Genomic DNA, 26,137 nt, shown 5'->3' with positions numbered 1-26,137 from the left:
CCACAATGCTGTAGGAGGCATTTTCTGCCATGGTTTAGGCCCATTAGTTCCAAGCCACAAAATTATTATTGTATAACAGTAAATGATTACTTTAATTCTGTGATGGAACATTTCTATCTTCATGGGCTTCTTTTTCAAAATGGAAATGATCCCAGTCACAGGGTACATGGGATCACTTGATGGTTTGATGACAGTGAAAATTATGTAAATCTCATATCCTTCTCTAGATCTGAACACAGCCGAACCTTTGGAAAATGTTAAACTGACTAGATGGTTTAAATGTTAAGACTGAAATCCCATCAATATATTAAAATATGTACTGACTAGTACAGTTCACAAGACTTTCAGAAGTTTACATTTGCAGACGCCCTTGTCCAGAGCGTACAAAAGTGCTTTGAGTCTCTATCAACATAAAAGTGATGACAAAATTGAGCCTGTTCTAACAGTTACTTCTATAATATTAACACACTAGGTTTCATGTATTACCCATTTGTATGAATATATATCCTATTTTTCCTACAGTTTACCTGATCTATGGTGGTCATGTGTCAGACCCCGCTGATTTGGAGGCTGTGAAAGCAGTGTGCAGTGTTTGTCTACAACCACCACTGTCTACATGGGGTAGTGGCCCTCATATTCTTACAGAAATTATCAGCACGACAGGATATTTTGGTATGTAATCAATTTAAAGTATTAACTATTTTCTTTTAAATCCTGTATAAAAAAAGACCCGTAACATATTTTTTTTTTTTGTTTTGTCAGATGAGGACATTTTGAAAGCTGTACAGTACTGTGCAGAAACCACACTAAATAACAATGATGCACTGCTTCTTGGATTCAGTGCAGAGGTGACAATTGATGTTATAAAATTTAGAAGCAAGACACTCAGAAACCTACTTCTTCAGTCCCAAGATAGCTTTGCAGCTGTCAGACAATATGGCATGTTTAATAATCTTCTAGCCCAAACACACTACAAAATGGCTCAAGAAACATTACAGGCTTTACAGACCAAGTTTGAATTGGCAAAGAAGAACAGAAGTGTGAGTGAAGGAAAAGTCTCTTTGAGCCCGATCCATACTTTTCTCTGGACTGAGTGGGAAAATCTTTCAGAGATTGTGTCATCACTTCTTGAAAATGCTAAAAAACCACTCAAAGACCCCTCTGCTTCTCCAAAAATCACATCATCCGTTATTTCAAAGTTGGAGTCTCGAGCAAACTTGCTCCAAATGTATCAGTTGAAAGAATACAGTGATTCACTTCCAATCTATTGTTTATCTGCCTTTGCTAACCCACGTGGTTTTCTGGCTGCCGTGATCAGAGAGACTGTTCACAACAAACACAGTGACATCAGCAACATTACATTACAATTTCAGGTATATTACCAGACTGCAAAATAGTACTAACCAAGACAGAAACAGTTTTTTAAAGCAATAGATTGTTTAGATTTTGGATAACATTTCTTGTTAAAAATGCAATTCAAATAATTGAATGAATTTAATTACATTTGTCACGAGTGATTCACATACTTGCTTAAAGAACACTGTCACATGGCAACCATTTGATCACTTCTTAAAAATAGTTTGTCAACCCATGTTATGAATTGTCATTCAAATATAAACAAGTAAAACAAAGCATTCACCAATATACTTGTCTATGTCCTCAGGTTGTAGGTGCTGCAGCATCTCCATCATCAACACCCTCAAACGGGATCTATCTTTCCGGTTTGGAGCTACATGGAGCGTTGTGGGATAAGCAGCTTGGAGCTCTGCAAGACACCCTGTCACCTACACCTTGTCCTTTTCCTCTCCTCTTGGTCAGAACTCAAGAAACAAACTACAACCTCAATGACTCATCTCAAAGTTCACCTTCGAATTCCTATGCTATGCCTCTCTACAAATGTCCTCTCTATTTGGAAAGTCACAGCGAAGATGCCGCCTGGAGCCTCTCAGTGGACAACATTGTCACTTATGTTCCACTTATGACAACATTAGATCCGGTACTTTGCAAAATGAGACGAGTCCGATTAGTCAGTACACTCAAAGAAAATAAACTGAAAAAACTTTAAATATTGAGATATGTTTAAAAGACTGGATTCAATCAGAATTTTTATTTTTTTATTGGAAGGTTGAACGAGCTCTTAAAGACAATTAAGCATAAAAATTTCCTTTACAGATATATTTATCATTGTAAAAACATGAAATGTTTTGCACTGAATACATTTATTTATATATAGAATATGGGATGCAAACACTATGGACTTGAACCATGTAATACAACTCCTGTTTACAATTTAGCACAAAATGCTTTTCATATTGTTACTCTGCAGAGTTGCCTTTTTTATTTATTCTGCTCTGCTTGCAACCCAAATATAAATGCTTTTACCGTTTCTTGTACAAACAAGGCTTGAGTTCAAGCCCGATTTTCCTTACATCATTTGGAACATTGTGTGTCTTCTGAAACTCAAAGGAGTAGAAGTGGCTGTTGGCTGTGTCCTAGAAACAAAATGTAAACATATACAGATTATTTTTTGAAATGCAAGAAAACAAATGTCAGATTTCCTGGTTGTAGATATACACTTATTTACTTAGTTTTCATACTTACCAAAAGCCATTTACTTAACAAACAAATTAAATTCACATTAAGTTTGTTGCATTAGATACACATCAGTTTTTTTGTATTATTTTATATTCACTTTAGCTCTTTTATATTTTTTTACATGGTTCTGTTAAAATTGTATGTATTTATGAAATTAATTTAAGTAAATAGCAACTAAATTCAACATTTGTAGCACTAAATTAGCTTTATGGATAATTCACTATGCAGCTGTGGCCATTACAACCCCTTGGGTACTTTAAGCACAATAGCAATATGTTTGTTTTTACACAACAATCATTTCTGCTCAACTTGCAGAAATGACAAGAAGCACGTTTAAATCATCCTACCTTACTGGCCAACATAAAGCCCAGACGAGATAAGGCCCCAGTGAATTGGCGTATATTATCAAATCTGCTTGCAACTTCTGCAATTTTGAGGACACCCCTGCAATAAATAAAAAGTAGTAAGTAAAAGTCTCATTTGTTTTAAGCCACACCAGGAAACACACTATAAAAGGCCACCAGCACTTGATTACCTGCCAACAAAACTGCTGAAACACCCTTATATTAAATACAGTGCCTTGCAAAAGTATTCGCAACTACGTTTTGTGTCTTGGTCTCATCTGACTATAAAACCTTCCCCCACATTGCAGCTGGGTCACACTCATGCTTACCATTTGTAATTAAAAAAGATTAGATAACTGGTCACTTTGGCAAGGCATAGTTTTGGTGGTTGTAATTGGATGGTTCTAAATTTACCAACTGAAATTGGGCTACTGTTGGCCAAAGGAGGTGAAGGAGAGGAGGAAGACGTCTACAGAGACAGCAGGGAAAGGTGAAGTGTAGGAGAGTGGAGGTTCGGGTGGGCACTTGTTGGTACTATGCCTGGTAAAGGGAGAGAGATAGCTGATATGATGGAGAGGAGAAAGGTAGATATGTTGTGTGTTCAGGAGACCAAGTGGAAAGGGAGCAAGACCAGGAACATTGGAGGTGGTTTAAACTATTCTTTCATGGTGTAGATGGAAAGAGAAATGGTGTAGGGGTGATTCTGAAGGTATATGTCATATACCTACAGAGTATATGACAGAGCAGTAATGTACATAAAAAGTGAGCGTGCATGGTAGTTCAAATATCAGTAAGATATACAACAATATACAGCAGTAACAGTGTGTAATTATATATATATATATATATATATATATATAATTAAGGTCAGTTGTTAATAAGGGTGATTGCCTGGAGAAAGAAACTGTTCCTGTGTCTGGCAGTTTTGGTGAAAAAAGTTCTATAGGGACTGCCAGAAGGAAGGAGTTGAAAGAGGTTGTGAGGAGCACCAGTGCTGACTGACTGAATACTGGAGGTAACCCCACAAAGTGTCACCTATTCTATGCAGGAGATACAACCTGAAGGAGACTGGGGACTGTAAGGTGTTGGCAGGGGACAGTGCAGCTAGACAGCATCAGATGGTGGTCTGTAGGATGGCTATGGAAGTGAAGAAATAAAGGAGGAGAGTAAGGACAGAAAGAAGAATAAGAGATAAGAAAAGTAGGCAGGAGTACTAGGAGTTGCGGCAAAAGGAAAAGGCATATGAAAAGCTGTATGAGAAGTTGGACACTAATGAAGGAGAAAAAAAATTTGTAGCAATTGGTCAGGCAGAGGGACCGAGCTGGGAAGGATGTGCTGCAAGTTAGAGCAATAAAGAACGGAGATGGAAATGTGTTGACTAGTGAGGAGAGTGTGTAGAGAGGAGTACTTTGAGCAGCTGATGAACGAAGAAAATGAGTGAGAGAGAGAGAGAGAGAGAGAGAGAGAAGGTTGGATGATGTGGAGATGGTGAACCATGAAGTTGATAGGATTAGTAAATAGGAAATAATAGCAGCGATTAAGAGGATGAAGAGTGGAAAGTCAGTTGGACCAGATGGCATACCAGTAGAAGCATGGAGATGTTTAGGAGAGATGGCAGTGGAGTTTTAAACTCAATTGTTTAACAAGATTTTGGAAGGTGAGAGGATGCCTGAGGAATGAAGAGTGTGCTGGTACCGATCTATAAGAATAAGGGAGATGTGCAGACCTGCAGTAACTACAGGGGAATAAAGTTGAACAGTTACACCATGAAGTTATGGGAAAGAGTAGTGGAAGCCAAGCTGAGAGAAAAGTGACCATCTGTGAGCAACATTATGGTTTCAGGCCACCACAGACGCATTATTTGCTTTGAGAATGTTGATAGAGAAGGTCAAAAGCAGTTGCATTGTGTGTTTGTGGATTTGGGAAAGCGTACGACAGGGTGGAGAGAGGAGCTGTGGTATTGTATGAGGAAGTCCGGTGTGTCAGAAGTATGGGTGGTGCAGGACATGTATGAGGACAGTGTGACAGCAGTGAAGTGTGCAGTAGGACCGACAGACTGGTTCAAGGTGGAGGTTGGACTGCATCAAGGATCGCAGTGGTGATGGACAGGTTGACGGACGAGGTCAGACATAAGTCTCCATGGACTATGATGTTTGTGGATTATATTGTGATTTGTGGTGAGAGTAGGGAGCAGGATAAGAAGAGCCTGGAGAGGTGGAGGTACATGCTGGAGAGAAGGGGAATGAAAGTCAGTAGAAGTAAGACAGAGTACATGTGTGTGAATGAGAGGGAGGGCAGTGGAGGGGTGTGGTTGCAGAAAGAAGAAGTGGTGAAGGTGGAGGAGTTCAGTGCACTCCGATCAACAGTGCAAAGTAATGGAGAGTGTGATAGAGAAGTGAAGAAAAGAGTGCAGGCAGGGTGGAGTGGGTGGAAAAGAGTGATAGCAAGAGTGATTTGTGATAGAAGAGTATCTGCAAGAGTGAAAGGGACATTTTATAGGACTGTGGTGAGACCTGCGATGTTGTATGGTTTAGAGACAGTGGCATTGAGTAAAGGACAGGAGGTGGAGCTGGAGGTAGCAGAGCTGAAGATGTTGTGATTTTCTTTGGGAAGGACGAGGATGGACAGGATTAGAAATGAGTTTATTAGAGGGACAGCGCATGTAGGACTATTTTGGAGACAAAGTGAGAGAGGCCCGTGAGATGGTTTGGAAATGTTCAGAGGAGGGACATGGGGTATATTGGTAGGAGAATGCTGAGGATGGAGCCACCAGGAAGGAGGAAAGGTCAAAGATGAGGTTCATGGATGTGGTGAGGAAGACATGCAGGTAGTTGGTTTGAAAAAAGGCAGATGTAGAGAACAGAGTAGTGTGGACACGGATAATTTACTGTGGCGACCCGTAATGGGAGCAGTCGAAAGAAGAAGAATTGGATAGTTCTAAATGATGTGACAATTTCAGCTATAAATAATTATAGATATGGAAGCCAATGAAGTTATAGGCATTAAACTTTATATTACCCCATCACCAGAACTCTGTTTGCCTCAGCCAAAAAGTCTGCAAGGTTGGTCCCCATAAGAGAAAGACAGAAGACTGCAATATCTACTGTGGAGTCACTAAGTGGCACCTGTAGAGACAGAAACCATTAACATAAGCATATGACCAGAACCCCCCCATTAGAATTCCACTAAAAAATTTGCAAAAAAGGGTTGTTTTATAACAATGTGCACTAGTAAAAATGCTATACAAGCAAAAGTACATTGAATAAATACAATTTATATTATAAGAAAGAAAATAGTCACCACCGGTTTGCTTATCAGGGACAAACTTGCACTTATAAAGAACATATTAATTCTTTATCACCACATTATCTGTGTAAAGCTGCTTTTAGACAATGTTCATTGTTAAAAGCGCTATACAAATAAAAATGAATTACAGAAGTCATCTTTTTAGTTGTGCATTTAAGGTTTTGGTTTCAGCTCCACTAAAATCACAGATTCAGGAACTGAAATCCAACATAAGAAAGGGGACTCTTTATAATTCAATGTGTCAAATGTACTTCTCAGTGTCTTTAGCATTTTTTTTAATACTGACAAAATCCTGAACTGTCCTAAAATCTTGAAATGACAACGAACTGTCATATGTTCAAATAACAAAGTTATGAAAGTTAAGTAAAAAACACATACTTTATATAAAGAAATATGAAAATAATTATAGTGCCTGTCAAAAGTTTAAAGAAATAGAAGCCAACAAAATTTAATTAGGGCTGCATGTATCGATTAATTTAGTAATCGAGTATTCGGATAAGAAGTACTTTTTCTTCAATATTAAATATTAAAGCAATTAAAGCAATACTAAATATGCAAGAAAAAATAAGACAGGTCTCTTGAACAAGTAATTTGTTTCCTTTTCAAAACAATTAACATTCTTATTGCTGAAATTGCAATCTGTGAAAACTAAACCCATTTAGTGCATTTACTTGCTATCGTACATCAAAATGCAAATACTAAAATAAAATATAAAACAATTTCATATTCCTTAAAAAAGTGTAAACACACCATATGGTATTTTCTTCCAGGTGAAAGGAAAACTGAGCATGGCTACAATTTCATGCTACAGCACCGTTCAAGTTTTGACGAAAGGCATGGCAAAGTATTTCAGCTGAACATTTGGAGAAACTGTCCAGATGTCAGGAGTGTGTAAAGCACTTGTGACAAAAAAGATTCAAATAAAAGTGAAACGTCTGTAAATGTATATGTTTGTTTGGTCAGAGTAAATCTTCATAAAATTAAGATGACATAGTTTGTTGCATATTAAACAAAATGTATAAGTCTTTTTCATTAGAAAAGATTAAATGTTTCCAAACTTTTGACATGCACTGTACTTTTCATGAAAAAGTTTACTGAAACTCAGAATTTTTTTTTTCTTTATTAATAAGCTACAATAATCCCCCACTTTACCGCTCATTTGTCTCAGCCTCTTTTTTGACGTCATAGGACACTTTAACCAATAAACAAGCAGAAAAACTACAAATAGGCTGCGCTACTACAGAACTGTATACTGTACAGTACATGTACTCACTATAAATGTGAGTGTATTGTATTTCTACAAATTTACTCAAAGTTCTTCTCGCTATATTCTTGCAAATGTTTTCTGTGTGTGTTTAAAGTGTGTGGGAGGATGATTTACCACTTAAACAATAAAAAATATATATAAAAAATAAATTAAAAAAGCATTTTTGGGGTGGGGCCGTTTTTCGCAGGCGGTTTTGGAACGTAAACACCATGATAAACGGGGGGTATTGTGTACTTAAACTTCTTTCTTACTTCTATGTTTCACTGTTGCTTTTTTAACACCCCAACATAGTGAATACATCAGTCGACTAGTTTAGGCAGGCCCTTATCACTGTTAATGATTTAGAAAGTAGTAAAAATCTAGCTCTCAATTATGATGATAAATGGGAATAAAAGAGAGAACTTCAGCAGCTGAAAGCACATGTAATAAAAGAAAGCCTGATTGACGTGATTGGGGGAAAAAAAGAACTTACATTGGCCATATCACAGGCAGTGACAAGGTCACAAATTGGAGCCAAATCGAAGCAGTGCACTTTGTTCTTCACACTCTGTGCAATCTTGCAATCACCGCATCCAAAGTCTGCAATTATCAAAGATGACGATCTGAAAATTAAAACAAGAACACCCACTTTTAAAAGGTGTTTACATAAGGCTAAACAATTTTAAGTTACAGGGGTCCTCATTTTTTTTGCAGCAATGGACCATTTTAACTCCGCTGACCCAATCAATACAGAATGAATTAATATATACAAAAGGAAAATAATGGATTACTGAATTAGTGAATATAATTGATAATTAAATGTGGCAACTATTCTTTTGGCTATTTATTGAAGCTGTGGAGCTTTTTTCCTGAAATTTCCACTAAACAGAGACATTTTAAAATTGCTGTTATATCAAATATTTCATTATATATACACTCACCGGCCACTTTATTAGGTACATCTTACTAGTACCGGGTTGGACCCCCTTTTGCCTTCAGAACTGCCTTAATCCTTCGTGGCATAGATTCAACAAGGTACTGAACTCATTGTCATGTTCAAGAAACCAGTCTGAGATGATTCGCGCTTTATGACATGGCGCGTTATCCTGCTGGAAGTAGCCATCAGAGGATGGTTAAACTGTAGTCATAAAGGGATGGAAATGGTCAGCAACAATACTCAGGTAGGCTGTGGCGTTGACACGATGCTCAATTGGTACTAATGGGCCCAAAGTGTGCCAAGAAAATTACATTACCACCACCATCAGCCTGAACCGTTGATACAAGGCAGGATGGATCCATGCTTTCATGTTGTTGATGCCAAAATCGAGACTCATCAGACCAGGCAACGTTTTTCCAATCCTCTATTGTCCAATTTTGGTGAGCCTGTGCGAATTGTAGCCTCAGTTTCCTGTTCTTATCTGTCAGGAGTGGCATTCGGTGTGGTCTTTGCTGCTGTAGCCCATCCGCCTCAAGGTTCGACGTGTTGTGCGTTCATAGATGCTCTTCTGCATACCTCGGTTGTAACGAGTGGTTATTTAAGTTACTGTTGCCTTTCTATCAGCTCGAACCAGTCTGGCCATTCTCCTCTGACCTCAACAAGGCATTTGCGCCCACAGAACTGCCGCTGACTGGATATTTTCTCTTTTTCGGACCATTCTCTGTAAACCCTAGAGATGGTTGTGCGTGAAAATCCCAGTAGATCAGCCGTTTCTGAAATACTCAGACCAGCCCGTCTGGCACCAACAACCATGCCACGTTCAAAGTCACTAAAATAACCTTTCTTCCTCATTCTGACGCCCGGCAGATCGTCTTGACCATGTCTACATGCCTAAATGCATTTAATTGCTGCCGTGTGATTGGCTGATTAGAAGTTTGCGTTAACAAGCAGTTAGACAGGTGTACCTAATAAAGTGGCCTGTGAGTGTATATATAAGCTGTAAATTTTTAATAAAGATGACCAGTCACAAAACACATTATTAAGAGTAAGTTGTTATTTTCATCACTATAACAGTGTAAAGTCACAGACATCATGCTTTTTGGAACCCAGAGAACCACACATATAATAGACAGAATAAAAAAAAAAGTAACTATTCTCACCTTTGCCGAATATAGGAGATGATGGAATCCACTGGATTTGCAGGCCACTGTTTCACTTGTTCAGTGTAGCCTTTGTGGTAAATCTTAATAGCGTCAGGATCCTGTTTGAACATGCGTTTAGCCTCACCACTTGTCGAAGTGTAAAGCAGCTCATTTATGTAGCGAAACCGAGCTGACTCTAACCGCTTCTCCATCCGAGACCTTAAAGCACTGGATCGATCCAGTTGATGTTCGCTGTCTTTTTTTGAATCATCTTTTTTCTTCCCAAGTTCTGAGTCACATATTTTTTCATCACTTTTAATGGTATGGCTGTTTAAAAAGCTCTGCAGTTTCTTAGCCTGGAGCAAAGACTTTTTATCTACTTTGAGAGGCCTCTGTTTTTCACACTGATTATTTGCATTTGACTTCAATTCATCACAGACTGTTTTCATGTCTGTTAACTGATGTGTGTCTAGGTTTGCTTTTTTAGGTGCATCTGTACGTAATGTTACATCATCATTCTTTTCTTTAGATGCCGTTCTCCAAAGTGACAAATCATCATTCTTCATTTTAGTTGCTATTGAGAGATCCTTTGCCTGAGTCATTCCTTTTTCTTCTTTAACTCCAGCTGAACTGAAAAGGAATTTATTCTTGCATCGTTTCTTGTTCTTTATTTTGTTCTTCCACTGTTGTCGGTTTAATCTTTTTTCAGTAGAATCTTCTCCAACTTCATTCATTTTTTTAACGCCTGCAAAACATGAGATAATCGTAATTAAAATACAATTGAGGTAATAAGTTTACATACACAGAAACTGCAACATGTGTTTATATTTTTGAATTAGGGAGACCATAAAAATAGCATTTTCTTTTTATTTTTACTACTGAATAGGCTTTTTACAAAACAGAGTTACATGTAGTCCACAAAAAAGCACAATAGTAACTAAATTTTTGCAAATGTTCAGCTTATGTTTTGTGACAGTTATTTAGGAATCCAGTTAAAAAACAATTTACACAGACCATCCTGTACAAAGTTTTATTCTCAATCTTGCTATTTTGAGAATTAGTGAATGAATAATTTTGAATTAGCACCTTTTGTAATAGTAATTGTAAAAAAGAAAATGGGTCTTAAAATCATAGTTATTTTTAAAAAAAGGTTAACATGCAAAAGTAGACCAAATCATGAGCAAATCCTGCAGAAATCATGACCTACCACAAATCATAGACACAACATAAAATATCCAGATAACAACAAACAGTATTAAGACTCGAGTATGTAAACATTAGAATAATAATATTATGTTGTGGACGATATGTAAACATATGCATTGTAAAATAGCTCATTAAAAATTACTAATTAATACAAATAAATTTAATGCTCCCTTATTTCAAAATATTTCCAATTTACAGATTACGCAAGGTGTATGTAAAACACATGATCTCATCTGTAAGATAAAATGTGACTCTTTGACTCTACTTCTTTCAGTGTTGTCTGTGTCCACTTTAAGCTTCTTTTGTTGCTTCTCCAGAGGTTTCTGCAGCATTGCTGTTTCACTGTCCTTATCTCCTTCGGTTCTTGTGCCAGAATTTTTCTTGTGTTTTTTACACCTTTGTTTCTTTTTCTTCTTGACAATATGTGTAGGAGCTTCTTCCATTTCCTCATCACTACCTGCAGAAGGTTTCATATACACCCAGTCTGGTGCTGACCCTAGGGTCTGTAGAGTTCGCTTAAGACAATGCCTGCTGATTATCTTGTGCTATTTAGGTAAAATAAAAACAGAATTAAAAAAGAAAATATATAAAATGTATGATATCATTATTTATTAGTTGTTTTATTTTTTAAATAAAGGAACAATGATGCTAAGAGTTAAGCCAGAAACACCATTCTAGTTTTCTAAGGATGACACTTGGATTAATGTCCTAAATCACCCAGGTTATTATGTTAAAGGTATTAGAGATTTACCTTCCCAACAACAGGTTCAGTATTCACTACCAGCTTGCCCTGTTCTGCAGCTGGCATGTTATCGGTCCATTCCTCCTCTGCAAACATGTTAACAGCTTCGCCAGGTCTGGGCACAAATACAGACATTTAGAGACTTAAATGCAGCAAAAAACAAAAAACTTTACTTTACTTAACTTTTGTCAGTAGCTCTGCTAATTATCCATAACCACGTTAAATACATAATAAACTCACCTACCTTCTTGAACTAAAGTCGTGCGTTTAACAAGAATAACACGTGGGGAATGTTTACATCCGGGTTAGAGGTTATTTTCTCCAGGTTGTGCACAACGCCACTTAGCGGACTCGTGTGGTACTGTGGTTACTTGGTTCGTCCTCTGTCTTATTTGCGCCACACACCGGCCATTCTTTATTCTGTAAGTCCCTGCCCAATCTGTGTTTATTTAACAGGACTACTATCATTTTGCTGTAGCATTCAAGAGTTTAGAGTTGCAATTTCCTCAGTTTCCCCAGTATTTACCTCCTCGGCTCAGGTTTTTCGACAGGTCGTATATGACATTTTGCATCCGTACTGCACTTTTAAACAGATAAAAATGTACCTTCTGTACAGGTGACTGCTTTAAAACCTCGGTAGGAGTCTTGAATAAAATTCCATAAAAATGCAGAAATTGGCTTGGTTGTATGTGTTTCCTAAATCCCTAAATATCTCACTGCCATCTCACACGAGTTGTTTATTAAGGCTAATTTTTTTCACTGAACATCACACTGCCCCTGACACGTCACCCCCAAAACATCATACTCCCCCTGACACGTCACCCCCAAAACATCATACTGCCCCTGACACGTCACCCCTAAAACGTCATACTCCCCCTGACACGTCACCCCCAAAACATCATACTGCCCTGACCGTCACCCTAAAACGTCATACTCCCCTGACACGTCACCCCAAAACATCATACTGCCCTGACCGTCACCCTAAAACGTCATACTCCCCTGACACGTCACCCCAAAGCGTCATACTCCCCTGACACGCCACCCCAAAACGTCATACTGCCCCTGACCGTCACCCCAAAACGTCATACTGCCCCTGACACGTCACCCCAAAACATCATACTGCCCCTGACATGTCACCCCAAAACGTCATACTCCCCTGACACGTCACCCCAAAGCGTCATACTGCCCCTGACACGTCACCCCAAAACATCATACTGCCCCTGACACGTCACCCCAAAACGTCATACTCCCCTGACACGTCACCCCAAAGCGTCATACTCCCCTGACACGTCACCCCAAAGCGTCATACTGCCCTGACCGTCACCCCAAAACGTCATAATCCCCTGACACGTCACCCCAAAACGTCATACTGCCCCTGACACGTCACCCCAAAACGTCATAATCCCCTGACCGTCACCCCAAAACATCATACTGCCCTGACCGTCACCCCAAAACGTCATACTCCCCTGACACGTCACCCCAAAACGTCATACTCCCCTGACACGTCACCCCAAAACATCATACTGCCCCTGACACATCACCCTAAAACGTCATACTCCCCTGACACGTCACCCCAAAACGTCATACTCCCCTGACACGTCACCCCAAAACGTCATACTGCCCCTGACACGTCACCCCCAAAACATCATACTGCCCCTGACACGTCACCTCCAAAACGCGTCATACTGCCCCTGACACGTCACCCCCAAAACATCATACTGCCCCTGACACGTCACCCCAAAACGTCATACTGCCCCTGACACGTCACCCCCAAAACGTCATACTGCCTCTGACACGTCACCCCCAAAACGTCATACTGCCCCTGACACGTCACCCCAAAACGCCATACTGCCCCTGACACGCCACCCCAAAACGCCATACTGCCTCTGACACGTCACCCCAAAACGCCATACTGCCCCTGACACGTCACCCCAAAACGCGTCATACTGCCCCTGACATGTCACCCCAAAACGCCATACTCCCCCTGACACGTCACCCCTAAAACATCATACTGCCCCTGACATGTCACCCCCAAAACATCATACTGCCTCTGATAAATCACCCCCAAAACAAAAAAAATTACTTTCTTTTTTTAGCTTTAACTTCTACAGCAGATCCAACAGTTTTAATAGAAGGAGAGTTTCACACTCATCACTGATGTTATTTTAAGAGTCATTTGATTCACTTTGACAAAAGAAAATTGAACTGTTTGACTACAGTTCATAGTTCTAGAAGTGAAATGAATCACATTATCCTCACCCTAATGAGGAAGGCTTCCCTTTTGAGTCTGGTGTTTTGAAGTTTCTTCCTCTGTCATGTTCAGATAAAATAAAATATTTATATATTCTGTAAAACTGCTTTTTGATTATGTTCACTGTTAAAAGTGCTATAATATACATAAGATGTGTTCAGTTAGAATGTTTGTTATTTAAAAAAAATAAAATAAAAAAATCAATCAGTATTATTGGAGTGGGTATATTGTTTGCAGCTTCTGGTTATGATGATGAGAATCCTCTCGAAACGATGGACCCTCATAACCACCTGCCACTCACTTAAACACTAATAACAATTTTACACAATTATAGATTATTACTCTGAAATTGGTGAATATTTTTTTGCCTGGATACAAATGCATTTATATGTAAATTGTTTGTAGGAGTATTTACATGTAAACGATTATAAAGTTATAGAGGATTAAGAATGATATATGTATGTTTGTACAAAGAAACAAATGATTTAATTAATAAATGGATAAACTCAAGTATGAATAAACACCTTTTGGTCAATAAAAAGGTAAAAGGTTGGCACATTTACTATACTTAAGCTTTTTCTGTGTTTCAACATTTGTTTGTTTATTTATGAGTTGATGAATTTATTTCTATATTTATTTCCACCTTTATTTCTGTGTCCATATGCTAATAACGTGGGCAGTCCTTACCTCAGTTCATTAAAATGATCCACTCAGATTCTTCCACTTATCTGTTCAGTGTCTCTTTCCATCACCCACAGCAGTGCATGCTAGTTTTTGGGGTGGTCACAAATGAGCATACAAAATGTAATTTGAAAATAAATAAATAAATAAATAAATAAATACATACATACATACATACATACTTGCATAAGGTCATTTTCATTTATGCAAAATCATTTTAAAAATAGACACGACATTTTACATATTCACATAAAACGCATTATACCATATTCCTGTGTAGCAGTTTCACATACATGCTGTAAAAACATCAATTAAAACACAAGTTTAGTTTTAGGTTTTTCTTACCTACTACTCAAATGCACTGTTCTAACTTCTCTCTTCCTGATGAAAGTATTGAGAATTTACCTCAATCTATCAATGTTGTTCAGACTCATCAAAGGCCACAGTCATTCATCAATGTTCAAAATCAATTAGATGCTCATTCACACCCTGCAATAAGCTTGTGGTGCATAATTAGTTTGTAGTATGTGAAGGAGAAAGCCACAAAAACAAGTCATTTGCTGTCCTTTTTGTTGTAATAGGATATTTTCAATGTTAAAATACGATTAACAAACGCTGACTTCTGTAACATTAATTATTTTATACAATTAAAATGCATGCTGTGAGTCCCAATTTAAAACTTTTTTTTTATTTACTGGTCAAAAAATAAACCAGTGTTATACATAATTTTTCATCAGTTTTTCTCCTCACTCAATTCACATGTCCTTGAACTTTTCTGTAATTTGTCTCCATATTTTGACCATTTTTGGGATTGTTTAACTGTTGGATAATACACAAATAATATATTAAACCACTAACAGGAAGTGTGAATAATCATATAGATTACCTCATTAAAATGGCACTTCTCAAAAGGTGGGCAAATATTAGGGAGCAAGTGAACAGTCATCTAAAAAGCATTTAGGTGGTGCATTTACTGTTTGTTTCTCTATCTGTATATATACTTGTACATATATAATTTCATTAAATATTTTATTACTTAAAACTACAGATTGTTCGACAGTTTTCACGCTGCATGCCAACATCATGCTGTAATAAAGCTGTGTACTCTTTGGGAACTAGTTTTAAACTCTTTGCCATGTTGGGTCTTTTCAGTTCTTATAATAGTTTATTTTTAAAGAACTATCAATATCAGATTTACTATCAAGCTACGCTATGTAATTTAATTGCATGCTGCTTGTATAGTGTCACATAAATAAGCATTAAATGGTTCAATATAATGTACACCTGATTATCCAAATTTCAAACTAAGGACATTCATATAGATACGTCTAACATAGCGCTTTTTTAAAAACAGACCTGTCTGAATAAGTCACAGAAAAAGACAAATGTCCAACTTCAGAAAATAAACACATGCTAGTTTCATCATCATTGAACAGTTACACAGTTTAATTATGCAACCAACAAATACATGTATTTTTAACCCGTCATACATTAAAAAAATCATTTTTATTAACATCATCTAAAAACACCTTCTGGGCAATCTTAGGATATGAAGTTAAAGCAAATTTACAGAAACTTATATTGATCGCTATTAAAGGATTCCTTGCTGCTGACTCTTTCCGGCTATTTTCTTGGAGCATTCCAGCAGAGCATTATGAATGTCTTTAGCACAAGATATCTGAGATTTGATCATGCTGAGATACTGAGAGTAAGATAGAGATTCTGTTTGCACTGTGTCAGGTTTTGTTGCTGTGGGTACCAGGTTTGGAGAGTGTTTGGCACTGTCAATGCTCTGAGAGAGGCACTCGTGGGCCAGGCGCTAAAAAATACAAAGAATTAGTCTGAAACTCCAGTTTAATGCTTTATCACTTTTTTTTTCTTTTTGCATTAATCTACTCATAGTCACTACAAAATGGCCTTTATATTGCATGAAAATGTAAAACAATTTATCATCCTAAAGATGCTTTACAAGAGCTGTTATAAAGAAGATGCTAAATAATATACTTTATATTCATATTTTTTTAAACATTTATTAGAGATTCATCTTAGTTAGTATTTACCAGACAGAGCTCCAGTTGATCACACAGGGCGTAAAACTCTTCTAAACTCTTGTCAAATCGCTGAACTGTGGAATCATTACTCTTTCTAAAATGGACAATAGGCAATAACTTAGTAACTAGTCATATTTCTCGATGTTAATAAAGATGTGTGCTAATGCATAAAGGGGAAAAAAAAAAACATTAAAACATGTATGAGAAACAGCAGTGTTTTCATTTCAGGATGGAAATGGGTTTTAAAGATATTATACAAGTCTAGATCAAGTCTTTATTAACTGGTTACTACCACGCTGACAACAAAGACAACCATTTAAAAAACTTTTCTCCACTATTTACTGTTGGAATATTTTGGGAGAATAGTTTATGTAATTCTGCATTCTAATAAATTCATTCATTTTCAGTAGCATCTTCACTAAGTGTGGGCATGAAAAGTACATTTAAAAGTGCATAGGCTGTAACCTGGTCTCAGGGCCGAATAGAGGAACCTGAACCTGTGAGATGGCAATGTGACCTACTGTAACATAATGCCACCTCCATTTATTAACAAAAATATAATAAAACCAAAATATCTTACATTTTTAACACTTCTTAAGTCTTAACATGATTAAATATAGAAAACTAATTTCATTTATTAGTTTAACTACAAACGTTTGAAAATATAGGGAAGAACTAAGGAGGTTGAAAGCAAAATCAAATGTGAAGTGAAGCCCATCTTCTGTGGCCAAGGAAGATTTCACAATAACAAGCAATGACAGAAAGACAAAACATGATGAGCTGGGTTTCACTTGAGCCATCAGAACTTTACAAACTGTCACAAATGAAGAGAAAATGAGCATCAACACGACAACCACTGATGGACTTTTAGACAACTTCACAAGTTCACTGTCCTACTTACACTACTTACCTTGGTGAGAGTGGCTTTTCTGCCCTCACTGCACTAAAACGAAGTACAGACAGACTTCATGTTCAGAACAGCTTTCACTAGAACTGGCATGCATTTCACTGAAACTTGGAGACATCAAACTCCCACCTCTTGTTCATACACTGTCCTTATTTAACACGATATTTTTATAATCATTATATTATATATATAATTTGAAACTGGCCCACATACAAGGGGATTAAAGAGAGTCTTAATAATCAGTTAATTACTGTGAACAAGACATCCTGTAAAAGTAGACTGGAGCGGAACAGCACATTTATTTCTCCCAAAGGCGCCCAGCAGCTTTACTACTACAACCTGAGGTACTCGTCTCGTTAACAACGATATATATAAAATGCATTAACATTTGTTTAAGTTAAAAATAAAGTGTACTTACATTCCGTTATCAATTGCAGTGTTGTGTGCAAAATTTTGTGAAGCGATGGCCATTACGTTCTGAAACAAAAACGAACGGTGATTCATTTGTTTCCAGAGAAACAATGACCGGGAATATACGCTCCAAACGTTAATAAAAGCCCGTCGTTTATACAAGCCATTATCACACCTGTAAACTTTCTTTTAATTGCGGAATCAGCATTTTAAACCTATGAACCGGGTCGAAATCCTGCTGCTGGTTGAGCTGCTGCTGCTGCTGCTGTGGAGGCTGCTGAAGTACCGCCTGTGGATTTCCTGGCGGAGGCTGCTGCTGCGACATGACTGCAAAAACCCAGTGTTTTTAAGTACACATTCACTAACGAGCTTCTTCTGCTGCTACTGCTTCTGATTCTTCTTCTTCTGCTGCTGCTTCTTCTGCTGCTGCTGCTGCTGCTTCTTCGAGGCAAACTGTCTGGAACACAAATCAACACTACCACCTAGCGGACAATTGTGCAATGAAGTATAATTTAATAAAATATGTTTACTTACCACCGTAAGTGTGTTTCAGATTTTTGTAAAAAATTTTGATCATCACAGGACAAAACCTGTTTTTCCGAGAGATCTGCAATTATTGTCCAAACATAATGGCTTGTTTTTGTTTTTTTGTTTGTTTTTATTCAGAAAGATAATTGTAAAGAATGATTACACAACTATATTTTAAAAATTCATGTGACACAAAGCTCCCATTTGGCCACTTGGAAGTTCAATGATGCTCTTAAAGTGCACCCAACAAATTAATCAGTCTTAATCAATTGTCTTTTAAATTTTATATTTTTAGCAAATATTCATCATAATTACAATGTGAGTATATTTCATTTTGACCTTCATATGACAAAGGATAATATGTGACACTCATATAGCAATAAAGTCTGGGCTGAGTCTGGCTTACATTCTGCACTTTTGGCTTTATTTTGGTGCTGGGTTTTTTCCACAGTCTTTTGTCAAACAGCATTAGGCTGAACTCTGGCTTGAGTTTGGTCCCCCCAAAAAAGAAAATATTTTTAATAATTTATTATTGCCCCTCATTAATTGGAGGCAACAATAAATGTTTTTAGAGAAGATGTACAATCAAAGCATACAAGGAGGTGTCAATATGCAGAATTAACAAAAACAAAATGAAAAGTTTCCAGAATGATGGAAGGCAAAGAAACAAAATCAGACAAAACAAAATTGAATGGGGACTTAATGTGAGTGTATTTTACTTGTCATTTTACTAGAAATTAGAAAGTAATTATTAAAAGTTTTTAGTGAGGTAGATTTATGACTTTAGCTGAAATAAACATTACCACCTTTAAACAACAAATGGATATAATAATACTCACTGGTTCAGAAACTCGATTGTGATTTTAACTAATTATGTATGAGATGGTTTGGACATGTGCAAAGGAGGGACATGAATTATATTGGTAGAAGAATGCTGAGGATGGAGCCACCAGGTAGGAGGAAAAGAGGAAGGCCAAGCAGGAGGTTCATGGATGTGGTGAGGAAGACATGCAGGTAGTTGGTGTGAAAGAGGCAGATGTAGAGGAGCAGCCGAAAGAAGATGATGTATACAGTATATTATACACATGATTAATATATAACTAATTCCTCATATATATCATCTTCTTTTGGCTTTTCCCATTAGTGGTCGCCACAGCGGATCATTCGTCTCCATACCCCCCCCCTGTCCTCTACATCTGCCTCTTTTAACCCAACTACCTGCATGTCTTCCCTCACCACATTGCGGAACAGTTAGCCAGCCACCGTTTTTTTAATACATAATATTTACCAACACAGACTTGGAAGTAAATTGCTAAGTATCTTGGCTCTGTCTCTTCAAACTTTAATACTATAAGGTAAGTTATTGTTTAACAAACACAGATTTCACTCATTTTCTTCTGCGCCTTTACTCGATTGAAATTCAGTTGAGTTTCAGGTAGTTCAGACAAAAATTTAAATGTACTCATCCTCAAGTGGTTCCAAACCTTTATGTTTTATTTTTCTGTTAAACACAAAATAAGATATTTTCAAGACTGTTGAAAACCGGTAGCCATTGATATCCATAGTAGAAAAGAAATAGTATGAAAGTTAAACGCTAGCAGTTTTCAGTAGTCTTCAACATATCCTCTTTTGTGTTCAACAGAAAAAAGAAACTCAAAGGTTTGGAAGATGTGGACAGTAGGTAAATGATGACAGAATTTTCTTTTTTGAGTGAACTATCCTTTTTTTAACACAGACTGGTTTAACAGGTCCTTGTATCATTGTGCAGTTTAACAAATTGTACATTTCTTTTTGAACTGCAAAAAAAAAAAAAAAAAAAAAAAAATGGGATTATCTTTCATCAAAATTAGTAAAAAGTGATGAGGTTACCACATCTCAAAAATGTATTTGGCCCAAGCCTCTCAAATACAGCGACTGTCCCAAAGGATTTGTTTAGCTTCTATTGAGCTACAACCAAGTCCTTTAGGACAAAGACAAAACTATTATTTTAATTATATGTAGTTGTGTCTTTGTTATTGTATTGTGACCATTTATTTGTTGTTAATGTTTTGACTTGCTCATATTACTGGTTTATCTTATATTATTGATAAACCAGTTTTGTTCCATTTTTCCCTCTCCATCAATAAAACACTACATTGCATTTGCATATTTTTATTTTATTTTACCTTGCACAATATATTATAATTTAAATCTAATTTCTGGTGCCTCTGGACAAGTTCTGGGTTAAAATTGGTAGCAGTTTGGCTCTTATCTAGCTGACATCTGCTGATTCTGGCACTTTTGTTGGCCAGTTATTTCTGACTTATTGGGCATTGTAAAGTTGTGGCTGAGTTTTGGTCTGCTTCTGGCATTGATCTGGTTGACTTTCAGTAAACAGTATTAGGGCCAATCTTGGGGCGTAATTCCATGCAGCATGTGGGCCAAACTCACTGCTGAAACTCAGCCAGATCCGGCACAGAAACAGCTTGCTATCTGGACCTGCTCTAGCAGACAGAATTAGCTACAATTTGGAATAGGTTTTAACATCACTATGTAAATAAATTTCAGATTCTGTCCATTCAAAAATAAATATTCCAGCTTTAAATTATAGCTATGTAATTGCAATGTCTTATACCTGGGTAAAACTGTGTTTAACGGTGTGAAAAAAATGCTAAACTTGACTTGTGCAATATAACAATATTATCCATATAACATTTGTGCAATGTTACCAAAGTACACGTTCAACATCAGTTTATTACATTTATTAAAGGTGACATTTCAGACAATAATGGTCAAAACAGCAAAAAAAAAATACCCCACAAAATAGAATATTTTAAATGATGTTAAGGTGTTAAGTTGTTAAGTTTTCTTTTGCTTTTTGGGTGATTTTGGGTGCTTTACAGTGAGCTGATAGAAATATGTTTGCTACATAAGTGTTGTGTTATATTTAAGTTTTGAGTTTGTCAGTTCCTGACAGCATAGGTAATAATTTTATTATGACCTCATCTACTCCTTAAACTCAAAAACGATGGAATGCTCATTTTTCAATATCACACAAGCCTAGGCCACAACAATAGGTGTCCCTGTTAATAACCAGACTTAACTTACAACAATATTTCTATAAACACATTTAAAAAGCTCTAAAAGCTTGGCAATGGAAATTTAAAAGCAGAAATTGGAGACCAACAGCACAGTAGCTGAATCATAAATATGCATGGTGCAAGCAGAGCTTTTGCACAATTGACAGAAATCAGCTGACAATATGCTTTGAAAAAAACAAACAAAAAAAAAATATGAAACTTGTTACTCCCTGGATTTTAGCTTTTCATAAATATAGAAAACCTGTTAATATGAAGTTTACTGTAAAATCAATGTTATTTGGAGGTTGTAGAACTTTCATGAGGTGTACGATTGGGCTGATTAGGTCCGATGTATTTCAGGGGAGTGTATGAAGGCTTTTCAATCACTTCTATTCCAAGGTAAGGCTGCAAAACTTCTGGAACAAGTACAGTTCCTTCCTAATACAGAAAACACAAAATAAAGAATAGTTTAAAAAATTTTTTACAGGTAAACATAACCAGTTTAACTAACATTTTTGTTTGAAATTAACTAATTTCAAAATTTGAGACAGATTACATTCTGTTAAATTAATAAATGATTGATATACTATTTACAACAAAAATAATGTCTGGAAGTAATCACAATTATTCTCCCCAAATAAGTAAATCTATACTATTGTCACTAAAAATGGCTGTGCAACAAAGCAAATGTAACCTCAAATGAAAAAGTAACCTCACTTTTGTTTGATGCGTTTCCAAAAGTGCAATAATAGTCCGTGGGATCGCACACGCTGTAGCATTCACCTAAAATAAAACATATTATAGATGGTTATAATTCCTAGGATACTCTGCAACTCATCTATCAAGTTCATCAGTCCCCTCCAAAAGTATTGGGCTGGCAATACCAATTCTATTGTTTTTGCTTCACACTACAAATTTGTGTTTGAGATCAATGGATGAATATGAAATGATAGTTTATATCTATACAATAGACCATATACATCTGGGTGTGTTAAACATGCAACGTTTGGTGGCAGATCACCAATTCTTTAGCTGAGCAAAAGTATAGAAACGATAGTATTAAAAGTAAACAACACTGATTAATGGGTTTCAGATTGATTGTTTGCAATAACTGCATCAAGTCAGCAATCCAGTGACATCACCCAGTTAAACTGAATCTAATTGTATTTGATGCATTTCTCTGTAATAGTGTACACAAGTCAATGCCACCATGCTTGTCTTTAGTTCAGATGTCTTGGATCATGTCCTTAATTTCCCCACATTTCTGGCCTGTCAGTCACTTTGGTAGAGGTTAATCTTGGTTTTGACAACTTTTGGCCCATCTAAGTATTTCTCTGTGAATTCAAACATCTAATTTTTACTGCTGATTAGTGGCTTGTATCTAGTGATACTGTTCAGCCTTGATGTTTCTGCTCTTTAAGTCTTCTTTGAATTGGGCTTATAATACCTTCAACCCAGCCTTATGAAAGTTGTTGTTGATTGATGGGTCAGTGGCTGTTGCTTGTGTTACCGTTATTTCTTCACAGCTACTCAAAGTCTGGTTGTTAATATAAACGTGGATCCTTTCTTTTTCAGGAAATCAAAATTGTTCTATTCGCTAACCCTAATGCTTGCACAAAATCTGTTTCAATATTTTTGAGCATTAAAAAATTGATGGGTTCAAGCATACAATGCATTGGTTTAAAGTGGACTCAAACCCAAATTTATTTGCTTAATATAAAATACAAATGAATGGCCACTCTAGCACTTAGGGAGAGGTGAGTGTATATCTTGATAACTGCACTTTATAAATGTAGTGTACACATTTTTGCTATGCAGTGACACCACATGATATGGATTACACTTTGCTTTTAGTTGCATCCTCAGTGAAGACAACAAATAGATTCACTTACTGTGTGTGCATACTTAGAACTGCCATCACTTCTCTCATATAGAATATTCAGTCGCCGGCTCTGGTAGTCAGTGCAGTTAGATGCACTGGAGATCTATTGAAGGTTTAAGAAAAAAATTTAAATAATACATAATCTGTAAAAGTTCTAAGACAAAATATGACATTTATATATTCCTTAGAGTGCTGTCCAGGGTTTATTATTTGGTCTGATTAAAATATCAGCAGTAGACATGTACACATCTTGTATTTATGGCTATGTTCTAATGCAGGGGTCACCAACATGACTGGTTGCCCGCGGGCAAAAAAATTACAATATAAAAAAAATAACTTCAAAAATATTTCATATTAAGTTAGATCTAGCTGGTCTCTACGCAATGGTTGGAGCTAGCGGGCGCAGTGTAGGTGAGGAGATGATTTACCCCTGAAAACATGGCAGAAAAAAAAGAAAACATTTTCACAGTGCATGGGAGAAGAGTTCTTTTTGTCACTGTGAAAGATTCCTGCGTGTGTCTCTTTTGTGGGGCGACGGCAAAGCAGCACAATGTTGAGAGACATTTCAAAACGTCACGCAAGCTACCATGCTAACTACCCACCAGGCAGCGCACTACGTGCGGAAAAAGCAGAGTTAAAGGAAGGTTTGTGCAAACAACAGTCTTTTTTCACGAGATCGGTGAAAAACTCCCAAAAAGCAACCGAAGCCTCATTTAGAGCGACACATTTCTTCGCCGAAGAACTGAACCATTTGAACTGTGAGCTGCAGGGCAAAGGTAAGACTGTTGCTGACATGGTAAGTGCTTTAAATGCATTTAAAGCCCAGATTTTCTCTGTGCATTTACAGAGAAAAAGGTGCTGCACTTTCCCTCTGTGCAGATGGTGCTGAAAGACATTGCTTCTGCGTCTGAGACTTTTGACAAAGTTGCAGAAAAGTACTAAACAGTACTAAGTCATAAACAGACCTGGGCAAGAGTTTGAGAAGCTGGAGCCATGTCTGTCATTAATTTCCACAACTTTCATGAATGTGGACACAACATGCATTGCTGAGCAACTAAGTGCAACGTTCAGCTTGGATGCTGGACAGGTGGAAATCGAAATTGTAACATTGCAAATTGACATTCACCATCCAGCCTCACACACAGAACATGCCTCACTGATGCACATCTGCAAGACTCACTCAGAGTTTCAGTGTCAAGTTACACCCCTGATTACAATACACTGGTGAACAGCATGCAATGCCAGATGCTGTAGATCTGGTGATAATTTCATTCAAATCTGAAAGTTGATTTTTGTGTTACATAATTGATAATCTGTACAAACATCATGCAACGTAGTGCACGATTTGGTAAAAATTGTTAGTTGCTAGTAAAAATGTTGTAGTAAATCATTTGAAAATGTAAATACTTTCAGAGTTTTCTAATAAAGTTTTGCATATTGATATTTATCTGTTTCCTACCTTGTTAAATCATTGTTGATAATTATTGTGAGAAATCATTAACATGATCAGTGTCTTCAAATAGATGAATATCATTAATGATTAATAATAACATATAATTAAAGGTAAATTGAGCAAATTTGTTATTTTAGAAGTGTGTATCAAACTTGTAGCCCTTCACATTAATCAGTACCCAAAAAGTAGCTCTCAGCTTCAAAAAGGTTGGTGACCCCTGATGAGTAGGTTCTGCGAATCACTGACATTCAATGAGTTGTTAATGGATAAACTAAGAGAGTATAGACAGTAAGAGAGAGAGAGTTAATGAATCCAGATATGAAACATCATTCAGAACTGTCACTTTTGTACTTACTTACCAAGTGTTGGGCAATAACACGTTACTGTAACACAGTTACTTTTGACAGTAACTAATACTGTAACACATTACTTTTTAAATAAAGTAACTCCGTTACCGTATGATGCGTTACCCGTTACTTTTTTAAATAAATGAATTTTGGCTGAAGTGTAGCCTACAGTCTGACCTGTTTACAGCAGAGACGCATTGTAGGATTGGTGGATGAACCACTGTAAACACGAAGAAGACGCACTGTGGGCGTGTCTCCGTTTATTCAGGTCTGTGCGGCAGTAATGGCGAGTCGAGGCGAGAGCAAGACGAGTTTCTCAAAGTGAAAATATGCTCATTATTTCACTTTAGTTAAGTATAAAGACAAAAACTTTTAAGTCAAATGTAAGCTGTGTTTTTCTGGTTCGAAGCTCGTATCTACTGCGATAAACAGCAACTCCAATCTGTTGAAGCTGCTCCAGAAACTCCATGCCTCGACGAAGCTAGAAGCTAACCCGGTGTTCTGTTCTACATTGTTGATAGTTTTCATACTTAAGCTGTAAAAGGAACATTTTTAAGAGCTCAACACAACAGCTTTTATGATGCAGAAGCCACTATAGTTTTTGATTCTGAAAATATTATTCAGCTTGTTTTGTTATTTATTTCAGAAATCCTTGTGATATATTCAGTTTGTGCAGGTCTGACTTAAATAAAATAGTGTTTAAAAATTACTTTGTGTTTAAGTCAGTTTTGTGTTTGTATAGATCATAACGCATAAAAGGGCATTAAAGGGAACATTAAAGAACGTTCTTTTAAAAAGTAACTAAAAAGTTACTTTTAACAGTAACGCATTACTTTTTAGTGTAAGTAATCAACAAAGTAACTGAGTTACTTTTTGAATAAAGTAGATAGTTACTAGTTCTTAGTGACTAGCACAACACTGTACTTACCTCACCATATTTTCCACGGCCTGGCATCCATGCTTCAATGTCATACTTTCTGAATGCTGATGGCCCCAACTCCTGAGTGGGCATGTCCAAAACCCTTTGATTGAAAAAGAAAAAGAAACTT

The 26,137-nt window shown here is 36.8% G+C and overlaps 4 protein-coding genes across 10 annotated transcripts in view; 1 reads left to right on the top strand and 3 right to left on the bottom strand.

Annotated features, from left to right (window-relative positions):
* The window catches only part of LOC124394659 (dynein heavy chain domain-containing protein 1), a 30,156-nt gene extending 27,175 nt beyond the window's left edge, over positions 1-2,981 (top strand). For 3 of the 4 annotated variants that reach the window (XM_046863032.1, XM_046863031.1, XM_046863034.1), the window contains 3 exons: positions 523-672; positions 763-1,373; positions 1,664-2,075. In XM_046863032.1, the coding sequence (XP_046718988.1) occupies positions 523-672; positions 763-1,373; positions 1,664-2,065 (1,163 nt within the window). In that variant the 3' untranslated portion in view covers positions 2,066-2,075. Of the gene's footprint in view, positions 1-522; positions 673-762; positions 1,374-1,663; positions 2,076-2,910 lie in introns of those variants that run through there. The other variant, XM_046863033.1, reaches the window with a different exon arrangement.
* rrp8 (ribosomal RNA processing 8) lies at positions 2,101-11,885 on the bottom strand. Of its 2 annotated transcripts, none has more exons than XM_046863036.1 (8): positions 11,759-11,885; positions 11,528-11,633; positions 11,042-11,321; positions 9,589-10,315; positions 7,985-8,114; positions 5,958-6,064; positions 2,943-3,039; positions 2,101-2,492 (listed from the first exon to the last, which is right to left on the bottom strand). In XM_046863036.1, the coding sequence occupies exons 2-8, from the start codon at positions 11,612-11,614 to the stop codon at positions 2,379-2,381; spliced, it is 1,542 nt and encodes a 513-aa protein (XP_046718992.1). In that variant the 5' UTR covers positions 11,615-11,633; positions 11,759-11,885; the 3' UTR covers positions 2,101-2,378. The 2 variants fall into 2 exon arrangements, with proteins under 2 accessions (XP_046718992.1, XP_046718991.1); XM_046863035.1 differs by having other exon boundaries at positions 11,763-11,884.
* A 3,993-nt stretch (positions 11,886-15,878) lies between these two features.
* Positions 15,879-18,263, bottom strand: med29 (mediator complex subunit 29). Of its 2 annotated transcripts, XM_046862179.1 has the most exons (5): positions 17,995-18,263; positions 17,827-17,885; positions 17,412-17,444; positions 16,511-16,595; positions 15,879-16,269 (listed from the first exon to the last, which is right to left on the bottom strand). In XM_046862179.1, the coding sequence occupies exons 1-5, from the start codon at positions 18,142-18,144 to the stop codon at positions 16,042-16,044; spliced, it is 555 nt and encodes a 184-aa protein (XP_046718135.1). In that variant the 5' UTR covers positions 18,145-18,263; the 3' UTR covers positions 15,879-16,041. The 2 variants fall into 2 exon arrangements, with proteins under 2 accessions (XP_046718135.1, XP_046718136.1); XM_046862180.1 differs by lacking the exon at positions 17,412-17,444 and having other exon boundaries at positions 17,995-18,258.
* A 2,799-nt stretch (positions 18,264-21,062) lies between these two features.
* Positions 21,063-26,137, bottom strand: part of sars2 (seryl-tRNA synthetase 2, mitochondrial) — a 28,546-nt gene continuing 23,471 nt past the window's right edge. For both annotated transcript variants that reach the window (XM_046863278.1, XM_046863277.1), the window contains 4 exons: positions 26,017-26,110; positions 23,299-23,391; positions 22,124-22,189; positions 21,063-21,844 (listed from right to left, as the gene is read on the bottom strand). In XM_046863278.1, the coding sequence (XP_046719234.1) occupies positions 21,701-21,844; positions 22,124-22,189; positions 23,299-23,391; positions 26,017-26,110 (397 nt within the window). In that variant the 3' untranslated portion in view covers positions 21,063-21,700. The remainder of the gene's footprint in view (positions 21,845-22,123; positions 22,190-23,298; positions 23,392-26,016; positions 26,111-26,137) is intronic.

Source organism: Silurus meridionalis, chromosome 12 (genome assembly GCF_014805685.1).
Source record: "Silurus meridionalis isolate SWU-2019-XX chromosome 12, ASM1480568v1, whole genome shotgun sequence".
NCBI lineage: Eukaryota > Metazoa > Chordata > Actinopteri > Siluriformes > Siluridae > Silurus > Silurus meridionalis.
This window is presented reverse-complemented; position numbering and strand designations above follow the sequence as displayed.